Genomic DNA, 18,729 nt, shown 5'->3' with positions numbered 1-18,729 from the left:
TTCCCTGATAATGAGATCAACAACTGACTTCGTTGATAAGTCATGGAGCCCTCATCTAGTACCTGTTGGAAACAGAAGCAAACTCCCATACCTAAACACTGAGTCTAACTAGAATCCAGATGCAGAGGGAGAAGACATGACCAGGTTGGAGAGAGCTGACCTGAAACAGGAGGAGCTAATGGGCCCCCAGACTGATAGCTGGGAAGCCAGCATGGGACTGACTCAGGCCCCCCTGAATATGGGCCTCAGCCAGAAGGACTGAGCAGTCTAAGGGACCTCAGACAGTGGAGCCAGGATGTATCCCTGGTGCACAAAAGGACCTCGGGGACACATCCCCCATGGAGGGAAAACTGCCTTAACCTAGAGACAGGAGAGAAGCCCTAGTCCCTACTTCAAATGACCTGTCAGATTTACATGACCCCACCTGGATGGCATTGCCCTACATGTGGAATAGGGGTGGGGGGATGGGAGGGGAGGGTGGTCAGGGTGCATGTGAGGGGGCAGAGAGGGTAAGAGGGAGGGAGGGAAAGAGGGAGAAAGGGGGAACTGGGGTCGACATGTAAAATAAAAAACAAATAAATAAATAAATAATCCTGAAAAAAAAAAAGAAACATTCTGAAGATCATCAAAGTATAATTAATCAAAATAAACATAATAAATAATTTTAAAAGAAAAAAAAGAAAGAAAGAGACTCTGCAGGTCAGTGGATTCACAAAGTAATGAACATGGATCAGCTTCAAGGAGAGGCTAAAAGGGGCTGTCAAGAAGAACTTGGGAAACCTTGTGTCCACTTCCAGAGTCTGAGGCTCAGGTGATCATTGTAACTAATAATGTTAACAATTGCATTCCCAGGGTTTTGGGTTTTATAGTATTTCATTGACTGGCTGCTCTAGTCATCTTTCTGACTTCTTCTCTACATGTTGAGGGCTTTGGAGCTCTCAGTTAATCTGATAAAAGCCACAGACCATTGACTGGAATCATACCAAATTGAACTCCTGGATATTGTGGGTGAAGCTGAAACTTACTCTGTTGATTTTGTTACACTTTCTGGTTTCCTATTCTTTAATTTTAGAGATTTAGAAGGTGCAGAGTTGGCAGTCAATCAGCGCTCAAATAGTATCTGTCAATCAGCAAATGAGGACAACTTTGAACTGTCAAGTAAGGATAATGCATTTTTCTTCCTCATAATTTTAGAAGCACATTTATCTTTTTAAATCTTTTCTTTTTGATATCTCTTTTTTCAACCATATACCTATACTGTGTGTATGTATATGAAAGTAACACCTTAACATTTATCTGTTCTATGCACAATTAAGCTTGGTTCATCTTTAAATATATAATCACATTTTCAAATTTGAGTGATAGTATTTATTTGATTTATAATGTATGTGTTGTGTTTTGTATTCATTTGAAAAAAAAAAAAAACTATATGTATTTCCTAAGCAACCATTTTGCTTGTCAACTTGTAAAAGGGACAAAAAGGTGATGATGCTCTTTTATCTTAACCAACCCAAGTTGTTTTGAGTATATGTGTATTGGTGTCTAATGCATAATCATGAGTTATCCAAACCTCTCAAAGATATTCTTCTCGTTGAACTGAATGGGATTGCTTTTGTGCATGCTGTGTTCTGAGATTCATCTGTGCTGAAACAGATGTCAGTAGTTCATTTCTTACTACTGAGAGAAGTGGGGTGTGGAGACTTGCGACAGAAGCACTGTATGTTTCTTTTTCTTGTGGATGGCTTCAGTGTCTACCAAAACATCAAGTAACCATAAGTATGCTTTTATCGGAGGCTTCCTGCGTGTCACTTATTAGTACATTTTTAATTATGCAGCCTCTCTTAGTAATTGTTTCTAGTGCTTGCAAAGCCATTCTTTAAAAAAAAAAAAAATACTGTGTTCTCTGCGAATGACCTTCCTTCCTTTGTCAACAATCAAAATGTGGGTTGATTTCAAGTTTTCCTTGCCTTCTTGGCTTGCCAGTCTTAATACCTGAGATTCTTGAAGTCAAGTAAGTAATTTAAATCCATTAATGTACTTCCCTTTCAAGACCTTATTCAGTATTCTAAATTCATTATATTTTTTCTCCTCAAAGAAAGGAGGGACCTTGCTTGTTGAATTTTTTTGTAACTAAGCCTGGTTTGTGTGTATGTGTGTGTGTGTTTGTTTTTTAAGATTTCTTTAGTTATCATCTATACAGTGTTCTGCCTGCGTGTATGTCTGCACACCAGAAGAGAACACCAGATCCCATTACAGATGGTTGTGAGCCACAATGTGGTTGCTGGGAATTGAACTCAGGACATCTGGAAGAGCAGCCAGTGCTCTTAACCTCTGAGCCCTCTCTCCAGCTAGAAGCTGGTTAGGAATACCTGAATCTGCAAATAGATTTAAGGAAAATAAACATTTCAATGTTTACATAGTCCTTGCTCAGTTTCTCTAGACAGTGTTGTGTATTTTAAATTTTACATTAAGTTTCTAATGTGCTATGTAATTGTGTGATACCTTTTCTCTCCCTGTAGACTCTGGATCAGGCTCCGTATCACTGTATGATGTAGAGCGATGTCAGCAAGTCTCTGCTACAAGTAAGAACACTCACAGTACAGTAACCAGCATGCAAATGCCTGTGGTTACACACTCCAACCTTCAGTGACAGTAGACCTTCAGTCAGTGTTTGTGTTTACCTTTGATTCCCCTGCTTCATCCTATAGTGGTATAAGAGAGAACCCCTGCATGTGCATATCTCTTTATTGAAAATGCATAAGTTACAGATCAACATGATATATAAAATTTATTGCATTAGGTATGTTATTAGGTTATTGATAGAAATTATACTCTTGACATTAATTCAATAAAATTATATGATATATTTAACTATGCACACTTAAGAAATTCTTTACACTATGCTTTCAAATTTTAATATCAACAGTGATAGAACACATTTACCACATTCACTCCTGTTATTTGAACTAACTTGAAGAAAAGCTTTAATTCAGAAAAATGAAAATGTCTAAGCAGAAGTATATTAAATAATTCAGTAAGTAGTTCATTAAATGTATAATGCTATAAAATGGGAGTTTCTCCTCTTGAAGAAAGGAGTGTAAGTATGGGATGAGGGACTAGAGATTTATGTTTTACTGGAAATGAAGATGCCTCATACTGAGGCTTTAAATGCCTATATGGATACCATTACAGGTGTTGTCATCCAGAGGCAATGACCTCCGGAAGCAATAAACATATGTAATGCATAGGCAGAACTTGACCTATAGAAATATTCCTGGTATCTTTGGAGAAAAGGCAGATTCCAAAATTAAGACTGGGAAATTAGAGATAAATCAAGAACATCTTGAATTGCAAGAAAATAAGAAATTCTCAGTTAATAGATAATACCTAATCTTGAACAATGTGGTCATCAAAATAAAGGTTAATTGAGTAAAACTGGAATATATCAATTCAGTTGCTAATAAAATGTGATTGAATAGAAAACTATTAAAAGACAGAATGGTACCTAATGATTGAAAAAAAATGTTTAAAAATCATTTTGCAAACATGGTGATAATTATTGGTTTAATTATGAATCAGTCTGTTTTAAACTATTAGATTCTAAGTTACTCCCTTACAAATTACAACAGTGGGAAATTCATTCAGAGTAGAGAGATGGTGAACATTCTTTAGTTACCTGCATAATTTCCCTCCCCTGGAGGGCAAGGTCCTCTCTCAGCCCACTCCATAGGATGCCTTGAGAACCAGTGTCGTATATGTAATCTCTGTGCCAAAAGTGCATGATCAGAATCTGAGTGTGAGGAAATACACCCATACTGAAAATGATGCTTACTCAACAAAGTAAGTATCTCCTTGTCAAGTCAGTGCCATGAAGTAAACACAAATAGATTGGGAATCATTTGAAGTTGGAATGTGAATTCATGAAAGACAAATATTCTGTATTGTTACTATTAGAAAGACAGAGTGATTTAAGTATCTGATAATCCCATAATAGTGTGAAAACTATGCTCATTGTCTTTGAAACAGACTGTGGCTATGTCAATGAAACAAATTCTTCTCATGAAATAATTGTTAGGAGAAAATGAGACATAAAGTCTATTTTAGCTGTTGCCAGTTACAAAATTTTAAGGAGAAAGAAAGATAAAGGTAGATCCAGGGAATGGTATATTACCATTGGTGAATCTTTTTTTTTTTTTTTTTTTTTTTTTTTTTTTTTTAACAGCATATTGAAGATGCCTTTATGTTACTCTAACAATTTTTCTTTAAGGTTGAAAGTAATAGAATTTAAATATTTTAAGATATTACCTCAAAATGTGGAGTGAGACAAGTATTTCATTTTATTTTAAATTGATCAGATCTACAAAGCACTAGGGTTGCACTACAAAGCTTAGCCACTTACCCCAAGAAGGAAAATGTACTCCTTGAAGGTTTTGTTGAATTAAATCTTGAACAACCCCTGGTTTTTTGGGCTTTGTAGGGCTTGTGCATCTGTTCTGTTTTCTCAATAGGGGAGGGTTGTCCTAGAATATCTAAGGAGCTGAGGAAGAGCTGTTTAATGTAAACTCATTCCAGCTATCCCAAACCTTCCATTTTTTATTTCCGTGGCAGTACTGTTCATTCCTTCGATTGTAACCCTAATTGCTTCTTTTCTCCCACAGCATTTTTCCCCCTGTCCCATTTCCCCTTCCCACTTGGAAAGTGAGTCTCTTTCTTTCACTCACTGCATGACTGATAATTGGTTCCCCCAACAATCATTTCCATCCTCACATTCTGGCTCTTAAATGAAGGGAGTTCAATACAGTGTTGAATTTGTGTTACCCAGGACAAGAGCCTGTGTGGTAGATAATTTTTACTGAATATGTTTTGTTAATATCCATTTGATGAAAACCAATTAAAATGTAAGCTTTTGCCTAATGGGGTGTCTCAGGTTTACATTTAACTGTTTCACATTTTACACAGGTAACATCTATTTTTTTTTTTTTTTATTGAAATATACCTTTCTGTTTTCCATAAATTAGAAGTTTCCTGGAAATTTCTATTAGGCCCTTATAAAAACGCATAGCACATAATATTTAATGGTATAACACGATATGTAAGCACATAGTATATAGTTAAATTATACCTTGTGCCAGGTAGTTGGCATCTGTTTAGTAAGTTTGGTGGATCTCTGCTCTGTGCCTGGCATAGTGTCCATGAGATATATATATATATATATTTATTATGTAGCTGAGATTGACTATTTTATAGTGTATCTTTGCTTTAAGGGGATTCATGCCAAACACAGGTAAGACTAGCATACATTATTTACTCTGATTTAATATAAAATTTCTTTACAGTACTTACAGATCACCAGTATTTAGAGAAAACACCATTGTGTGCTATTTTGAAGCAAAAAGCTCCTCAGCAATATCGAATCCGTGCAAAACTGAGATCATATATGCCCAGAAGACTTTTCCAATCTGTTAAGCTTCTTTGTCCTAAATGTCATTCATTGTACGTATTTCCTAAAATTTAATAAGGCTTTTATGCCATATTGTTTGTTATTCATGTATATGCATGCCCGTGTGTATGTGTGTATGTAAAGTTTTAGGTGCTAAAATGAGTAAATTATAATTTAGTTTGTAGTGATTTAAAGGAATGCTAATGACTTAAATGGAAAGTACTAAATTCCAACAGAGAAAATCCTTTTGAGTCATCATTAGTAATAATAACTGAAAATAGATACTAATTTCAGGCTTGAAATTCAACCTTTAGTAAGTTTGATACAATTGAACATTTTCTGTCATGTTTGGTAATGATAATATAGTAAATGCAGTGTCTTCATTGCAAACACTAATTATTGTGTGACTATATAAATATATAGTCCTTTTTGTAATCTTATTAATATGTATTTTAATGAAAAAAATAAATAGAAAGCAAAGGATATGACTGCTCTGAGTATGGTAGAGGGGAAAGTTTATTATAGGTTTGTGGGAGAGTATAGTCAGAAGAAGCAGGGGCATCTGGGAAAGTCTAGAGTGGACATGACCAGACTGAGCTGGGCCTTGTAGGAGCAGGGAGGGGAAGGGAAAGGGAGGGGACCAGGTGCAGCAGCCAGGAGGCCAAAGGTCCAAAAGAATTAGGAACCAAAATACCTGGATTATGTAAGGAAGAGCCTCTGAGGAAAGGGCAGGCCTGGCCTGGAGCGTTCAGGGTAGGGGACTGCAGGGCAGGGCGTGTGAGGCATATGCTATAACAGGTGAGGCTGAGGGATGCTGGGAGGAGAAGCTTGATGCCAGGTCCAGTTTTGATGTTTAATGGGCACCTCAGCCATTTGTCCCAGGTTTGAAACTTAACAGTATTGATCTCAAAACCTGTTCAGATAATGAATTTTATCTCCAGTTGGACTTTTCAATAGAATGTATCGTATTACCTCAAAATAAAGAAAATAGTATTTTGGGAGATGTAGGTAGTGCATGAACATTAGGACAGAGTTCATCAAGCTGAAACTCTAGTGCACTGTCATGGACAAAACCAGCTGTGCATTTCCACATAATTTGTATTTGTATACCATGCATTAATCTCTCTCTAAAATTATATATATATATATATATTTGCTTACAAAATCTGAGATTACTCTAGTCTTTTTTGGAGCAATTTGATCCTTAAATCCAATTTCATGAAACTCAAGGAGTCTGTTTTCTACCCACATGATCTTGAACTAAAGCATCTTAGAGAATGTAAGGTTGCCTGTAACAGCTGGTTACAGAATCGGGACCAGTCCTTAGACCTTTTGATACCAAAGCATGCCACTTCTACACCATAAGAATTTATGTCACTAGTATGAATTACTATTAAAGACAGATGAAGCTAATACTGTTTTGAAGTAGGCATCCTGTAACAGTGGAATTAACTGGGATGAAGACAGAGCTACTAATATAGGACAACAGATTGGTACTGGGAATGGTTATAACCTTGGACTCTAAACCAAGCATGGGCCAAGGAGATAGGTCAAGGGGTAAGGATGCCTGCTATCACACTGGTGACTGGAGTACCCACATGGTAATAAAATGTCCCCAGACTTCTACAGATACACTAACCATATAATGTTAAGTACCTATGAAGAAAATCCATTGAGTCTGTAAAGTGAATTGTCTTCTGCATTTAAGAAAGTTTAGGTGATTTAATCTTCATATAAAGTAGTTTTTTTTTTATTTGTTCTGTAGTCACTTATTTTTATGTATGATGAGTGTTGTACCCACATGTATGTATGTGCACCACGTGTATGCCTGGTGCCAATGGAATTCAGCATTGGAATTTTGGGTGGTTGTCCATCTCCATTTGGGAGCTGGGAAATAAACCTGGGTGTATGCAGGAGTAGCAAGTGCTTTAACCACTTAGCAGCCCTTAAGGTGTTTTGTTTTGTGTTTTTCTTCCTTGAATAATTTATTAAATTGGAATTTTGGGAAATATCCGTATATTGTCTTCTGATACTACTTCATTTTCAAAATTTAGGCAAGAAGTTCCATACGAGGACAATTTAGATAAAATTTTGCAAGATGCTGCAACTAAAGCTCCAAACAGCAAGCTGCAAGATACATCATTCTATGACTCAAAAGTCTGGTTCACTGAAGGCCAAGGAGGACGGCAGGTTGCCGTTCACTTTGTGAAAAATGATAACATCCTCCCTCTTTCAAATGAATGTCTAATCTTGATAGAAGGTACGAGACTTGTTATTAAGTTTTTAGAATGTTGTTTTGCACATTAATCACTGTTAACTATATTTTATGGACACCTATGAAAATACTGTTAATTTACATTTCCCAAAACAGAACACCAGCGAGATTCAAATATGTATGAGCAAACACATTCACCTGAATTGCATTTTCAAATTATGAATAAAATTTACATTTGTCTATTGGATTCCTGCCCATAATCTTGTTGGATCTGAGCAGATCTAGTTGAAAAATAATGTAGTAGGAGGGCTGATTTGATTGTTCATGTGCAGCTGGTGAAGTCTTGGCCTCTGGATGTCACTGTTGTTTCATAAAAATGAGATGAAATTCCTCAAGTAATACCTCAATGAAGGAAAAGAGCCTTGAGAAGCCGTGTAGTGACAACTTTAAAAAGAATGGAACTGTACTATTTTTATTTTCTCTTTTTTTAATGTATTTTTTTATGTAATAGTTGGTTTTCTTGTTATCCTGCTGAGTTTAAGTTTTCTTTTAAATAATTTGTAACTCCCTTCTCTTTACCATTCTCCATAGAATTTGCGCTAATATGTTACGTATATTCCACATCTTGCTCTGGTTATATTTGTGTTATTGAAGAGTTTGGTTTTTGTTTGTTTGTTTGTTTGTTTTTGTTTTTTTTTTGTTTGTTTGTTTTTTTTAATGAAGGAGGAAGGCTCTGTGAAGTCTCTAAACTATCAAGCAAGTTTCACAGTGTGATCCCTGTGAGGTCCGGCCCTGAGGACCTGGAGCTGATAGACCTTTCAGCACCATTCCTCATCCAAGGAAAAGTGTATCACTATGGGTATGTGGTCAGCTCAAGATCTTTGGATTAACTATGTCTGTATTGTTTATGCCATGAACTACTGTATTTTCAAAAGGGGCTTAGTAACATTGGAAACACCTATACTTGTGATGAAACAGTCTCTCTGAAAATGCTCTGCTTTCAGAAGCCTTGTTTGCAGCCTAGATAGATACTGCCATCTCATCTTCCCTCGCTTTCTCCAGCCCTTCTCCTGATGTGTAGCATTTGCTAGTTGCTATTACTCATGAAACAATTTGGGTTTTCATTATAAAATGACTTTCTGCCATTATCATACCTCCCTGATTGTGGTCCTTAGAGTGACCGGTGGGCTTGCCTTGGTTTTGTTTCATACATGATGGCTGAAAACCTTCAGCAATGAAGTAAAATGAATTGGCTGTTTTTGCCCTAAAGTACCCAGGGTCTTCGCATCTTTAAATCTTCTGCAATATTTATAGACCACTTAATTGGAATATCAAAACCCATCGTATACTGTGCTCCTTTGAATAAGCCTGTAGTCCAGACGTTGGTTCTGACATGACCATCCCTTGTTCCTTTTCCTTCCTGCTTTCCATCTAAGTTAGGAAAGGAACAATTAGCCAGTAATTTGCCTTGTCATTGTCTAATATTAGTGAATAATTTGCCTTATCATTGTCTAATATTAGTGAATAATTTTCATTCCATTATTTTTATTATTGCAATTAATAAATATTTGATTAAATGATTAACTTGAAAACAGTCACCCCTGTTTTCCCAAATTTATAAATGAAAATGCCTATTGAATTTACTTATAAGCATGTTTTCATACTATATTTCATAAACATTTAATCATGCCTAAAAATTAATTTACATATACTTAAAATACAATAAGCAGATTGTACTAAACATTGTCCAATTTTATATTTCAGATGATGACTGTCAAGCATCGTAAATTATGTCTCTGAATATGTGCTTACTAAAAACATTAATTTACCTGAAATCTTATTTGTACTCACTGTTCATTCAGAATAACTTTTTTTTATTGCTTTTGTGATGCTGTGGCCGTCAGATATTGCTAATAGAGCCATAAATTCAAAGAGTCCCGGCAACTTCTCTCCTGTGCTTACATTTTACCTGAAAGCTGGTGTGAGCAGAACAGACCTGTGTGCACTTCTGAGACCTCAAAGCCCACGAGATGCACCTCTTCCAGCAAGGCCTCACTTCCTGACCCTTCCTAAACTGGCCACCAGTCAGGATCCAAACATTCAAACATATACGTTTCTGGGACCTTTGTGATTCAAGCCACCACACTCACTGTATCTTTTACTGATTTTATGTAGACAGTTAATCATAATTCTTTTTTGAAACAAACACATTACAGTATAGGCAGTGTTCTGCCCTTCTAATTAATAACTAACTTTAAAAATTTGTCCCTACTTGAACAGGATGTAGTAATTAAATTAATTTGATTGCCTTTATGTATTTACTGTTTTTTTAACTTATTGATTTCAGATGTAAGCAGTGTTCAAGCTTGAAACCTATAGGAAACCTAAATTCCCTTCTTAATAAAGGACTATGGATTCCTTCCGCTGTGGCAGAAGGTCAGCTCAGTTTCTGTGTTCTGTAATTTCAGTTCTGTCTGCCATGTCACCTATCTGTTCTTTAGCATTTATGGGTATTTTCAGCAGAACTAACCTAACTTTTCTAAATTGAAATCTGTTTACAATAACTTTATTGAAAGACGAGGACTAAATATTTGAAATAAGTTTTAGTTGGGCTTTTTGTTGCTGTGAAGAGACACTATGACCATGCCAATGGCCACCCTTATAAATAAGAACATTTAATTGAGACAACATCACCTCCCAATAGTTGTCATTCCCTTTGGGCGTCATTTTCTTTCATATACCACAAAATGCTTGAGATTATTTCTGAGCATTCTGATCACAATCATATTTCAGTACTTGATCACTTGTTTTCTGTTTAATCACTGATCCCAAATACAGATCCTGAAGAAATCTTTCTAATTCTTAGCATTGTAAAAAGTGTTGAGATTGCTATTCCTTTCCTCCCAAGACTTTAGCCAGGACAATCTCTTGCACACATGACTATCACCTAGACTTTATTTACAGCATCCAATAGCAGCATTATAAAGCATGCACTTAAAGCTGTTCCATTAATTTCTAATTTGTTGTTGTTGTTTGGTTGTTTTTTGGTTTGTGTGTTTGTTTTTCTCTGTGCAGCAGCACTGGCTGTCCTGGAGCTCTGTAGCCCGGGCTGGCCTCAAACTTAGAGATCGCCAGCATCTGCCTCCTGAGTGCTAGGATTAAAGTGTGCACCACCACTACCCGGCTTCTATTCCTGTCTTATTGTCCTTGAATACTAAAATTTTGTCTGTGCCTAATTTATTCTTCTAATTAATTAATTAGACTTCTTTGATGTGGTGTCTTCAACTTCTGATGAAAGTATGTTCACCTTGCTGGTGAATTCTCATGTGATTTGTTATATCTAATTTATTCATTCTTCTTCACCTTAGCCAATTATAGAATCCCAAATTCTGAGTTTTGTCCTTACAACCAAGTGAGATCTCTTAAAAAAAAAAAAAAAAATAAGGGATACTCTATAGTCATATTGCAAAGAGGTATAAAATTTAAAAATACTGAACTACATGTTGCTTTTTAGGATGTTCTGTAACTTTAGTTTTACTTTCCATAGGATTGAAATGCAATGTGGTGCATTTTATTACTCACTTTCCTTGCTTTCTGTCAGGTATTAGGATTAAGTTGCTTATATCATGAGTTTAACCCTGTATAAATACAGTGGTCTGTTGCATAACTTCAATAAATTAATACTGGAGAAGGCTGTTTCTATGTGCACATTTTCTTTCTGTTGTAAATAATCTTAGTAAGTGTCATTTGCCCCTGTATGCTAGAATAAAACACTGTCAGCTTTACCTTATAACGATATCTTACTGCCTTGTATAATGTGCTCTTTTCGCTCGCTAGCTCTGGGCATCGTGCCTCTGCAGTATGTGTTTGTGATGACTTTCACTCTGGATGATGGAACAGGAGTACTGGACGTGTACCTTAAGGACTCTGTAAGTAACAGAATGAGTAAATACATTTAATTAAAAATGTGTGTTTAAAATTTTAATATATTCATACTTCTTAGGTTAACTTCAATGCAACTTATTGAGAACCTTTGAAGCCAAAACTCAGTTCTTCTGTATTTTGCTCTTTAAAGGATTTAAGATAACTTAAAATATATAAATAGAATATAGCCACATAAATCTCATATTGTATGTCTTTTGCTTTTATTTTTTTATTATAAATCATGTTGTTTAAAAAAAATGTAAAGTTGAAGAATCAAAATCAGAGTCATTCCCACTGTCATGTAGACATGTCAAAGCTAGACGAAAAAGCAGATATCTAGCTATACGCCATTGTCATCTCACTGTGCTTTGTAAGCTAGGTGGTTTCATCATAAAGGAAATGAAGTTACTAGATAAACATTAATGCTGTGTAAGCTGTAGAGAAGCCCAGAAGACTACTGTCATTTCTGACACTCGCAACTGTCCACTGACTAGTTCTTGAGGCCACCGTTAGCTTTGATCATTCACAGGGTCTTCCTCTCCCTCTTGCCAGAGACTGTTACTTTCCCTTCACTGTGCATGGCAGTGTGTAGACTTGAAGTTTTGCCAAGACCTTGACTTCTTCACGTATGTTGTCTTTCATAACTGACTGCCCATATGGCTTATGGTTCTCTTGCTGAGGTCAAGCTAATACTGCATGTCCCAAACTCTGACATTGTTAGATCTTTCAGAGTAACTGATAGCCCCAGTAAGCATCTTCAAGTCACTAGTATGAATATTAAAAGCTAAAAGGAAGGGAGACCTGCTGGCCATTTGTTGGGATAAAAACTTTTTTTTGGAAAAGGGGGATTGTTTTAACTTCCATAAATTGGGAAACAATCCAAGTTGAGGTTAAGAGATTCTTTTTTTTTTTTTTTTTTTTTTCTGGTTTCCACAGTTCACCCAGCCACTTACTAAGTATTTACTAGGAAGCTGCTATGTGCCTTATGAGTTTAAGATAGAATAGTTAGCAACATAAGAAAAACTTTTTCTGAAACTGAGAGTAGAATGGGAAGAAATTAAATAGATATTATTTAATATTATATCCTTTCATACTTAATAGATTTACTTTCTAGTTTACAAAAGTATTATCAGCCTTGCTGTATGATCTTACTGTGTATGTACATATTCATCTGAAAGCTGTTTTAGAATTACAACAGTGAATCAGGTTTTGGCTCAGACCTGTTTTCCAGTTGATGGATTCCAAAGCCTTAATAGACTAATGCATTTAATATGTCATTTTCACAAAGTGGATATTGAAATTCTGTGCATTGAAGCTTTGTCTTTTAAAAAAATTTATCTTTATTTTTTATTGTATAAATGTTTTGCCTACATGTATGTATGTTCACCGTGTGTGTGCGCCTTGTCCCTATGGAAATCAGAAGAGGACATCAATCCCCTGGAATAGGAGTGCTGCTGGGATCACTGTATGGGTGCTGTGCCTTTAACCCTAGTCACCGCAAAAGAGGCCAGTGCCTTTAATCCCTGAGCCATGTCTCCAGCCCCATATTGACACTTTTTAAAATGATGAATATTGCCTTTTTTTTTTTTTTATCATCCCTTTTAGGAGAACTTTTTCAAGATCCCAGCATCAGAAGTCCTCACTGATGACGACCTTCAGAGAAGTCTAGAAACAATCATGAATATGCTATGCCCTCCAGAAATAAAAATTGGTAGGCAATATTCAAAAGATGCCTCTCTTCTGAGAAAAACACCTAGTGTGTTTCTAATATGTGGACTGTGCAAGTGAGCAAAACATGAATCCACGTGAATTACTAGGTTCTGGTAACTTTTTGATGAGGCAGTGGCTAAGACAAATACAAGTAAAGGAATTTTAAAATATTTTGAAATAACACTTTTAAAGCATAACAGTTTTGGTCTCAGTACAGTTGACTCTGAGTTTCCATACAGAGCATACAGACATGGAGGCTGCAGTTACACCAAAAGGATACAGTTTCCACAAGAAACATGTCCTACAGATAAACTGCATTCATTTTGTCAGACTCACGGGTGGGTTTTCTTTTCAGGGTTAGTGGACTTCAAAAGTTTCAGGTTTTACTTTTCAAAGTTTATGAACTTTAGTTGTTTCTGCACCAGCACTGGCTTGCCCGCATGCCCCTGCATGCATGAAGTTATACCAGGGTTAGCAGGCACTGTGTCCTTCTGTGGCCAGTGATTCCTTTTCTCTTTAAGAAGCTTGATTCTTCCCGTAATTGTTCTCAGTAGCACACCTTCCCTCAGCCTGCTCATCTGTTGCTGATGTGACTGCTAGAGGTCTCCAGGTGAGAGTATGTTCTGCCAGTCGGCCCATGTTGTAGCATTGGTTCCCAGGAGATGGGAATGTTGGCCCATCTGGAGAAAAGTTTAATTTGGATGCATTTGCTTTATTTTAATTTGTGTTAGCTGTTGGAATGCCCATGGGTAGGTGTTCAATACCAAGTCTCTGGGCCTGGTAACTTTTGAAATATATAGCCAAGTTGTTGTTGTTTTTTTTTGTTTTTTGTTTTTTTTTTTTTTTTTTAAATACTAGCAATGCACAGAAATGCCTTGCTTTATGCTCGCTGGGCTTGAGGGCTGTACCAGATAAAATACAAATAGGCCAGGTCAGCATTACCAGTTATTTATTTACTTTAATGATTACTTGATCTTTCCTTTGATCTGTAGATGCATACCCATGGCTGGAGTGCCTCATCAAGTCCTACACCGTCACCATTGGAACAGAGCAAAGAATTTGTTACCAGATTTTTGATACCACAGTTGCAGAAGACATCTAGTGCTTCCCTTCACTGTAGTGTGTGTGTGTGTGTGTGTGTGTGTGTGTGTGTGTTTTGTTTTTTTGGGGGGGAGGGTGGGGTTTATAATTTTAGAAAAGGTTACTATTCTTTGTGAAATTCTCAGAAGACACTTCACTGTGTCAAAGAATTGTCCCCATGTTCACATAGTTGGGTTCTTTTGTACAGAAAGACATTTTATTGTTAGTTATTTATTCCTTCTTGTGAACATGTTAAAAATGTATTGATGCTCAATATGTCCAGGGAGGTACAATATGATGCTATAGCACTTGAGGACCAGGCTTTCTTGGCTTGCATTTATGAAACACTGGTGGCTACTTTTCATCCTGTGCTGTTCCATTTGTCTGCAGAAGAACCCGCCTAGCCACCCTGCTGAAAGAAGTCTTGTTGTGCTTCCACATACAAGTATATGTATGGTTAGCTGAGTTTCACTTGAACAAATGCTTGTCTGAGTGAGTCTCCTTATACTAAAAGGAATAATTGCTTTAAGTAGGCATGGCAGAATTGTTTTGTTTAGGTGATGATGTTACTCATTTTAGGATAAATGTATCTCTTTAAAACAAATAGTATATTTGACTTCCTGCTTCTCTCTGTAATACTAAAGTTATTCCATTTCTTACCAACTAATAAACTAATAAAATTTATGATATTTGTGGGTCATGTTTATATTACCTTTTCAATCGTCTTGTATAAAATGGTCCTATATTACATATATTGAGTTGTTAATTCAATTAAATGGTCTTAATTTTATTCAGCAGAGTTTATCAATTTATGGAGTGGACTCTGCCTGGCTTGAAACTATATAGGCCTTATATGTGCTGTCACAGTCTCTTGAGTTTATGTGTGTATCAGACCTGAGTGTCTACAAGATCTTGTTTTCTTGCTGTCCTCTGTTATGACATTTTCTTTGTTTGCTGACGGATTAAGATTGCCTGGAGATCAGAGAGCAGAGCTAGCCACTAGTTAACCATAAAGATCTGGAGGTCTGTTCAGAGAGGAGACAGAAGTAACACAGGGAAGAGACAGGATCTGGGCCTTCCGGTCTGAGGATTTAGAGAAGAGGTAAGCAGTAACTGGGGCTACCACTTTGCTTCTCTGACCTTGTAGCTTTTGCCTTGATTATGGACTCCAGGTTTTTATTGATAAGACTAACTAGTATCATGCTTAGGTCTTCCATGCCCTGGCAGTTAACAGGTTTTCAACCTCCTCTTCAGCATAGTTACCTGAACCTTGAGAGGAGAGGTTTAATGAAAGAAATCCCATTTAGGGAGTCCATGTCTAACATTGCCTGGCCTAGGAACCATAGATTGGATAACCCAGAGACCAAATATGACTGGCAAAAGAAAAAAAAGGGAAATGATTCCTAATAATAGTCTTCTATACTTGTAGATTAGTGCCTTGTCCTGTCACCATCGAAGAGGTTTCCAATGGCAGCGGATGGGAACTGGTGCAGAGACCCATAAGCCAGTCTCCATGGGATTCCTCTCCTCAGCAATGGGGTGGAAAGCATATAGGAGTCAGGGGATGGAGGACACCGGCAGAACATGATCAACTAAGCAGGGCTCATGTGAGCTCACAGAGACTGACATAGCAAGCATGGGGCCTGCAAGGGTCTGCACCCTGTCCACCTTGTAGATGGTATAGCTGTTAGCTTGGTGGTTTGTGGTACCCTAGTAGTGGCAGTGGGTGTGTTTCTGGCTCTTGCCCGCTCTTGGGACTCTTCCTCATACTGAATTGCCCTGTCCAGCCTCGGCATGAGAGCTTTTGCCTTATCTTACGGCTGTTGTCTCTTAGAGGCCTGCTCTTTTCTGAAGGAAAATGGAAGGAGAGTGGATCTGGGGAGAGGAGAAGTACAGGAAGGGGGGAACTGAGGATTGCAGGGAGGCAAAACTGGTCAGGATGTATTGTATGAGGAAAGATTGTATTTTCCAAAAAAAAAAAAAAAAAAAAAAAAAAAAAATCTGTTTAGACTAAGTGTTCCAAATATCTCACACTGCATGACTACAGTTATGGGTCACCTACTGCAAGAGGAAGCTTCTCTGATGATGACTGAGTGAGGCACTGACCTATTGTGGTATGCTGGCTACTCTAGACAACACGGTAAGATGTTGACAGAATTTTAAGATATTTGTCATTGGTAACCAACAGTTCCACTTATTGGACTTAGGGCTTCCTGAATAAGAGGGAAATCATGCCTAGTACTAGAAACCTACCCAAACTCATGGTGCTGGTAAGATCATCGGTCTTAAGAAAGAATCCATTTCTATCACTTTGCTAGACCAATTTATTTCCTAACTACATTCTAAATCTTATCCTCATAGTCATCGTTAATAAAAGGAATATATACTATTGAGAGTTTTAAACAACAGAGTATATGTGAAGTGACTACTAGCTTAGCTGTTATACCAGAGGAGGTCACTTTAATTTGCAAATCTGTTTCCAGATTCTTTCCCTAAGAACATGTGTGTGTTCTTTGAAACAGAATTGTGTTGTGGATACAGTACTCTAATTTTCCTTTTGACACCTTCTATGGTAGACTTCTTTCTCATGCCCATGTTCAGAGAGGAAGGAGCCCATTGCTTATAATTTCCCAGCCCAAGTGATTATTTTTCTTGGATGCCTGTTGTGGTTTCTTTCAAATATCTTAGTTCTCACCATTTGATTTTGTATTTTTATTAGAACACATCTTTGTTTCTGTGTTGCTACCCCTATAAGTGTGTTGTCAATCATGTTATACTTTTATATTATTTGATTCTGCCTTTTGTCTTGTTTCCCCTCCAAACAAATCCAGAGATCCTAACCTCATTTCACCATATCTTGTACACTGTAGAGTCTACAAGGTTTTAGGTGACAAGTATTTTGGAGACTCGCTTAAAAAAGAATAGAACTGCTATGGCACTGTTCTCTGAAGATACTTTTCACGCTTTAACAGATTCATAGGGACAGAGAAATAATGGAGGGAAGGGCACTTTCTATGTGGTTTTCACTAAGAATTTCAACCTTGATTAAGGCTATGATGACTCACCCCCAAATCTTAGAATGTCATCTTGGGTTAAATAAAAGCTATATTCCTCTGCTGGTGCCTTGGGATCTCTAGGTAGTTTAAAATCTATCATCCATCAGGAAAGAATGGATTTCAGCAACTAGTAAAATCTAGATGAAATAATGTGCCTTTGCCTCTGCATCCTGGGAACTTAGGAGCACTCATGTGAAACATTGTATCTACACAGAGGTCGGAAGTAGTTCAGGAATGCTAGGTATTATTTTTCCCTGCAGTACTGTGATTAGAACTCCTAGGAAATTTGAGATGGGTTAAAGTTTCAAAGTGGAGATCTTCTTACAAGGAGATAAATGTCCCTTCCAGTTGAGTGTGCATTTAACAGTTGCAGAGTCTGCAGCCTCTATTACCATTACAGAGGTAAGGGTAAAGTACCTCTGACTGTCAGCTGTTGAGGCACTTAGTCAGAGGTGCCACTGATTCTACACTGTGGCAGCATCTTCATGAAAGTCTGCTTGTGTTTTGCACTTGAAATGTGGACCACAAAGTCACACGTGGTGAAGAAGAATGTGTGTGGAAGTGTTTATGCAGAGAACCGTGTTCTGTTTTGATTCTTTACAGATGTTGCTGTGTTGTCTTGTACCTGACAATCACCTGAGAAAGCTGTTTGTATCTAGTTTGGGTTTTTTTTAGTCTCTTTGTTTTAAAGAGTTAGGGTATGTATCTGTTAAAAACCTTAACCTCCTTATCCTCTAGTAACAAAATATTTCTTGAACTATTGTTGCAGTTTCTACGAGCACCTAAATTTGTATTGTTTGTTTTAGAATAGTTTTTTTTTTTTTTTTTTCACTTGAAATCAAATGAATTCCCAGAGGAAAATCAATAGGTTTTATGTAGACTCTATTTTTCAGCTGACTTTTAACTTCCATTTAGAAGGCAGTTTTAAAATTCAGTAATTTGCTAAGCTTAGCTGCTTCATAATTAATGTTCTTTCCCACATTTCTGTGATAGTTAATAAAAGCATGCATGTATAGCTAATACCAGTTTCTTGTAGCACTATAGGAAAGACAAAACTTCAGTTTGGTTTTTTTGTGAGGATGTTACAACTCAAGCTTTTCTCTCAAATATTAAGATTATAGGCATTTACCACTGCTAAAGCTCCAAGGTAAGATCTTTTAAAATCAGAATTATTAACCTGTGGAATCAGATGAAAACAGTTTGCAGTAGAAAGGCATGGTTTTTGTTTGTTTTGTTTTGTTTTTAAGGAAGTCTTAATGTGCTTAAACCTTATTGGATAAGTTTCCACAAAGGTAAACTTGTCC

General features: G+C 36.8%; 1 protein-coding gene across 8 annotated transcripts in view; it reads left to right on the top strand.

Moving 5' to 3' along the window:
• The window catches only part of Pot1 (protection of telomeres 1), a 54,096-nt gene extending 39,656 nt beyond the window's left edge, over positions 1-14,440 (top strand). For 7 of the 8 annotated variants that reach the window (XM_051175774.1, XM_051175776.1, XM_051175770.1 and 4 more), the window contains 9 exons: positions 1,073-1,158; positions 2,520-2,582; positions 5,337-5,493; positions 7,495-7,700; positions 8,379-8,514; positions 10,003-10,091; positions 11,493-11,584; positions 13,185-13,290; positions 14,282-14,440. In XM_051175774.1, coding sequence (XP_051031731.1) covers positions 1,073-1,158; positions 2,520-2,582; positions 5,337-5,493; positions 7,495-7,700; positions 8,379-8,514; positions 10,003-10,091; positions 11,493-11,584; positions 13,185-13,290; positions 14,282-14,391 — 1,045 coding nt within the window. In that variant the 3' untranslated portion in view covers positions 14,392-14,440. Of the gene's footprint in view, positions 1-1,072; positions 1,159-2,519; positions 2,583-5,336; positions 5,494-7,494; positions 7,701-8,378; positions 8,515-10,002; positions 10,092-11,492; positions 11,585-13,184; positions 13,291-14,281 lie in introns of those variants that run through there. The other variant, XM_051175777.1, reaches the window with a different exon arrangement.
• Positions 14,441-18,729: the final 4,289 nt, after the last annotated feature.

Source organism: Phodopus roborovskii, unplaced genomic scaffold (genome assembly GCF_943737965.1).
Source record: "Phodopus roborovskii unplaced genomic scaffold, PHOROB, whole genome shotgun sequence".
Taxonomy (NCBI): Eukaryota; Metazoa; Chordata; class Mammalia; order Rodentia; family Cricetidae; genus Phodopus; species Phodopus roborovskii.
Note: the sequence above shows the minus strand (reverse complement) of the source record. Positions and strands in the feature narration are given on the sequence as shown.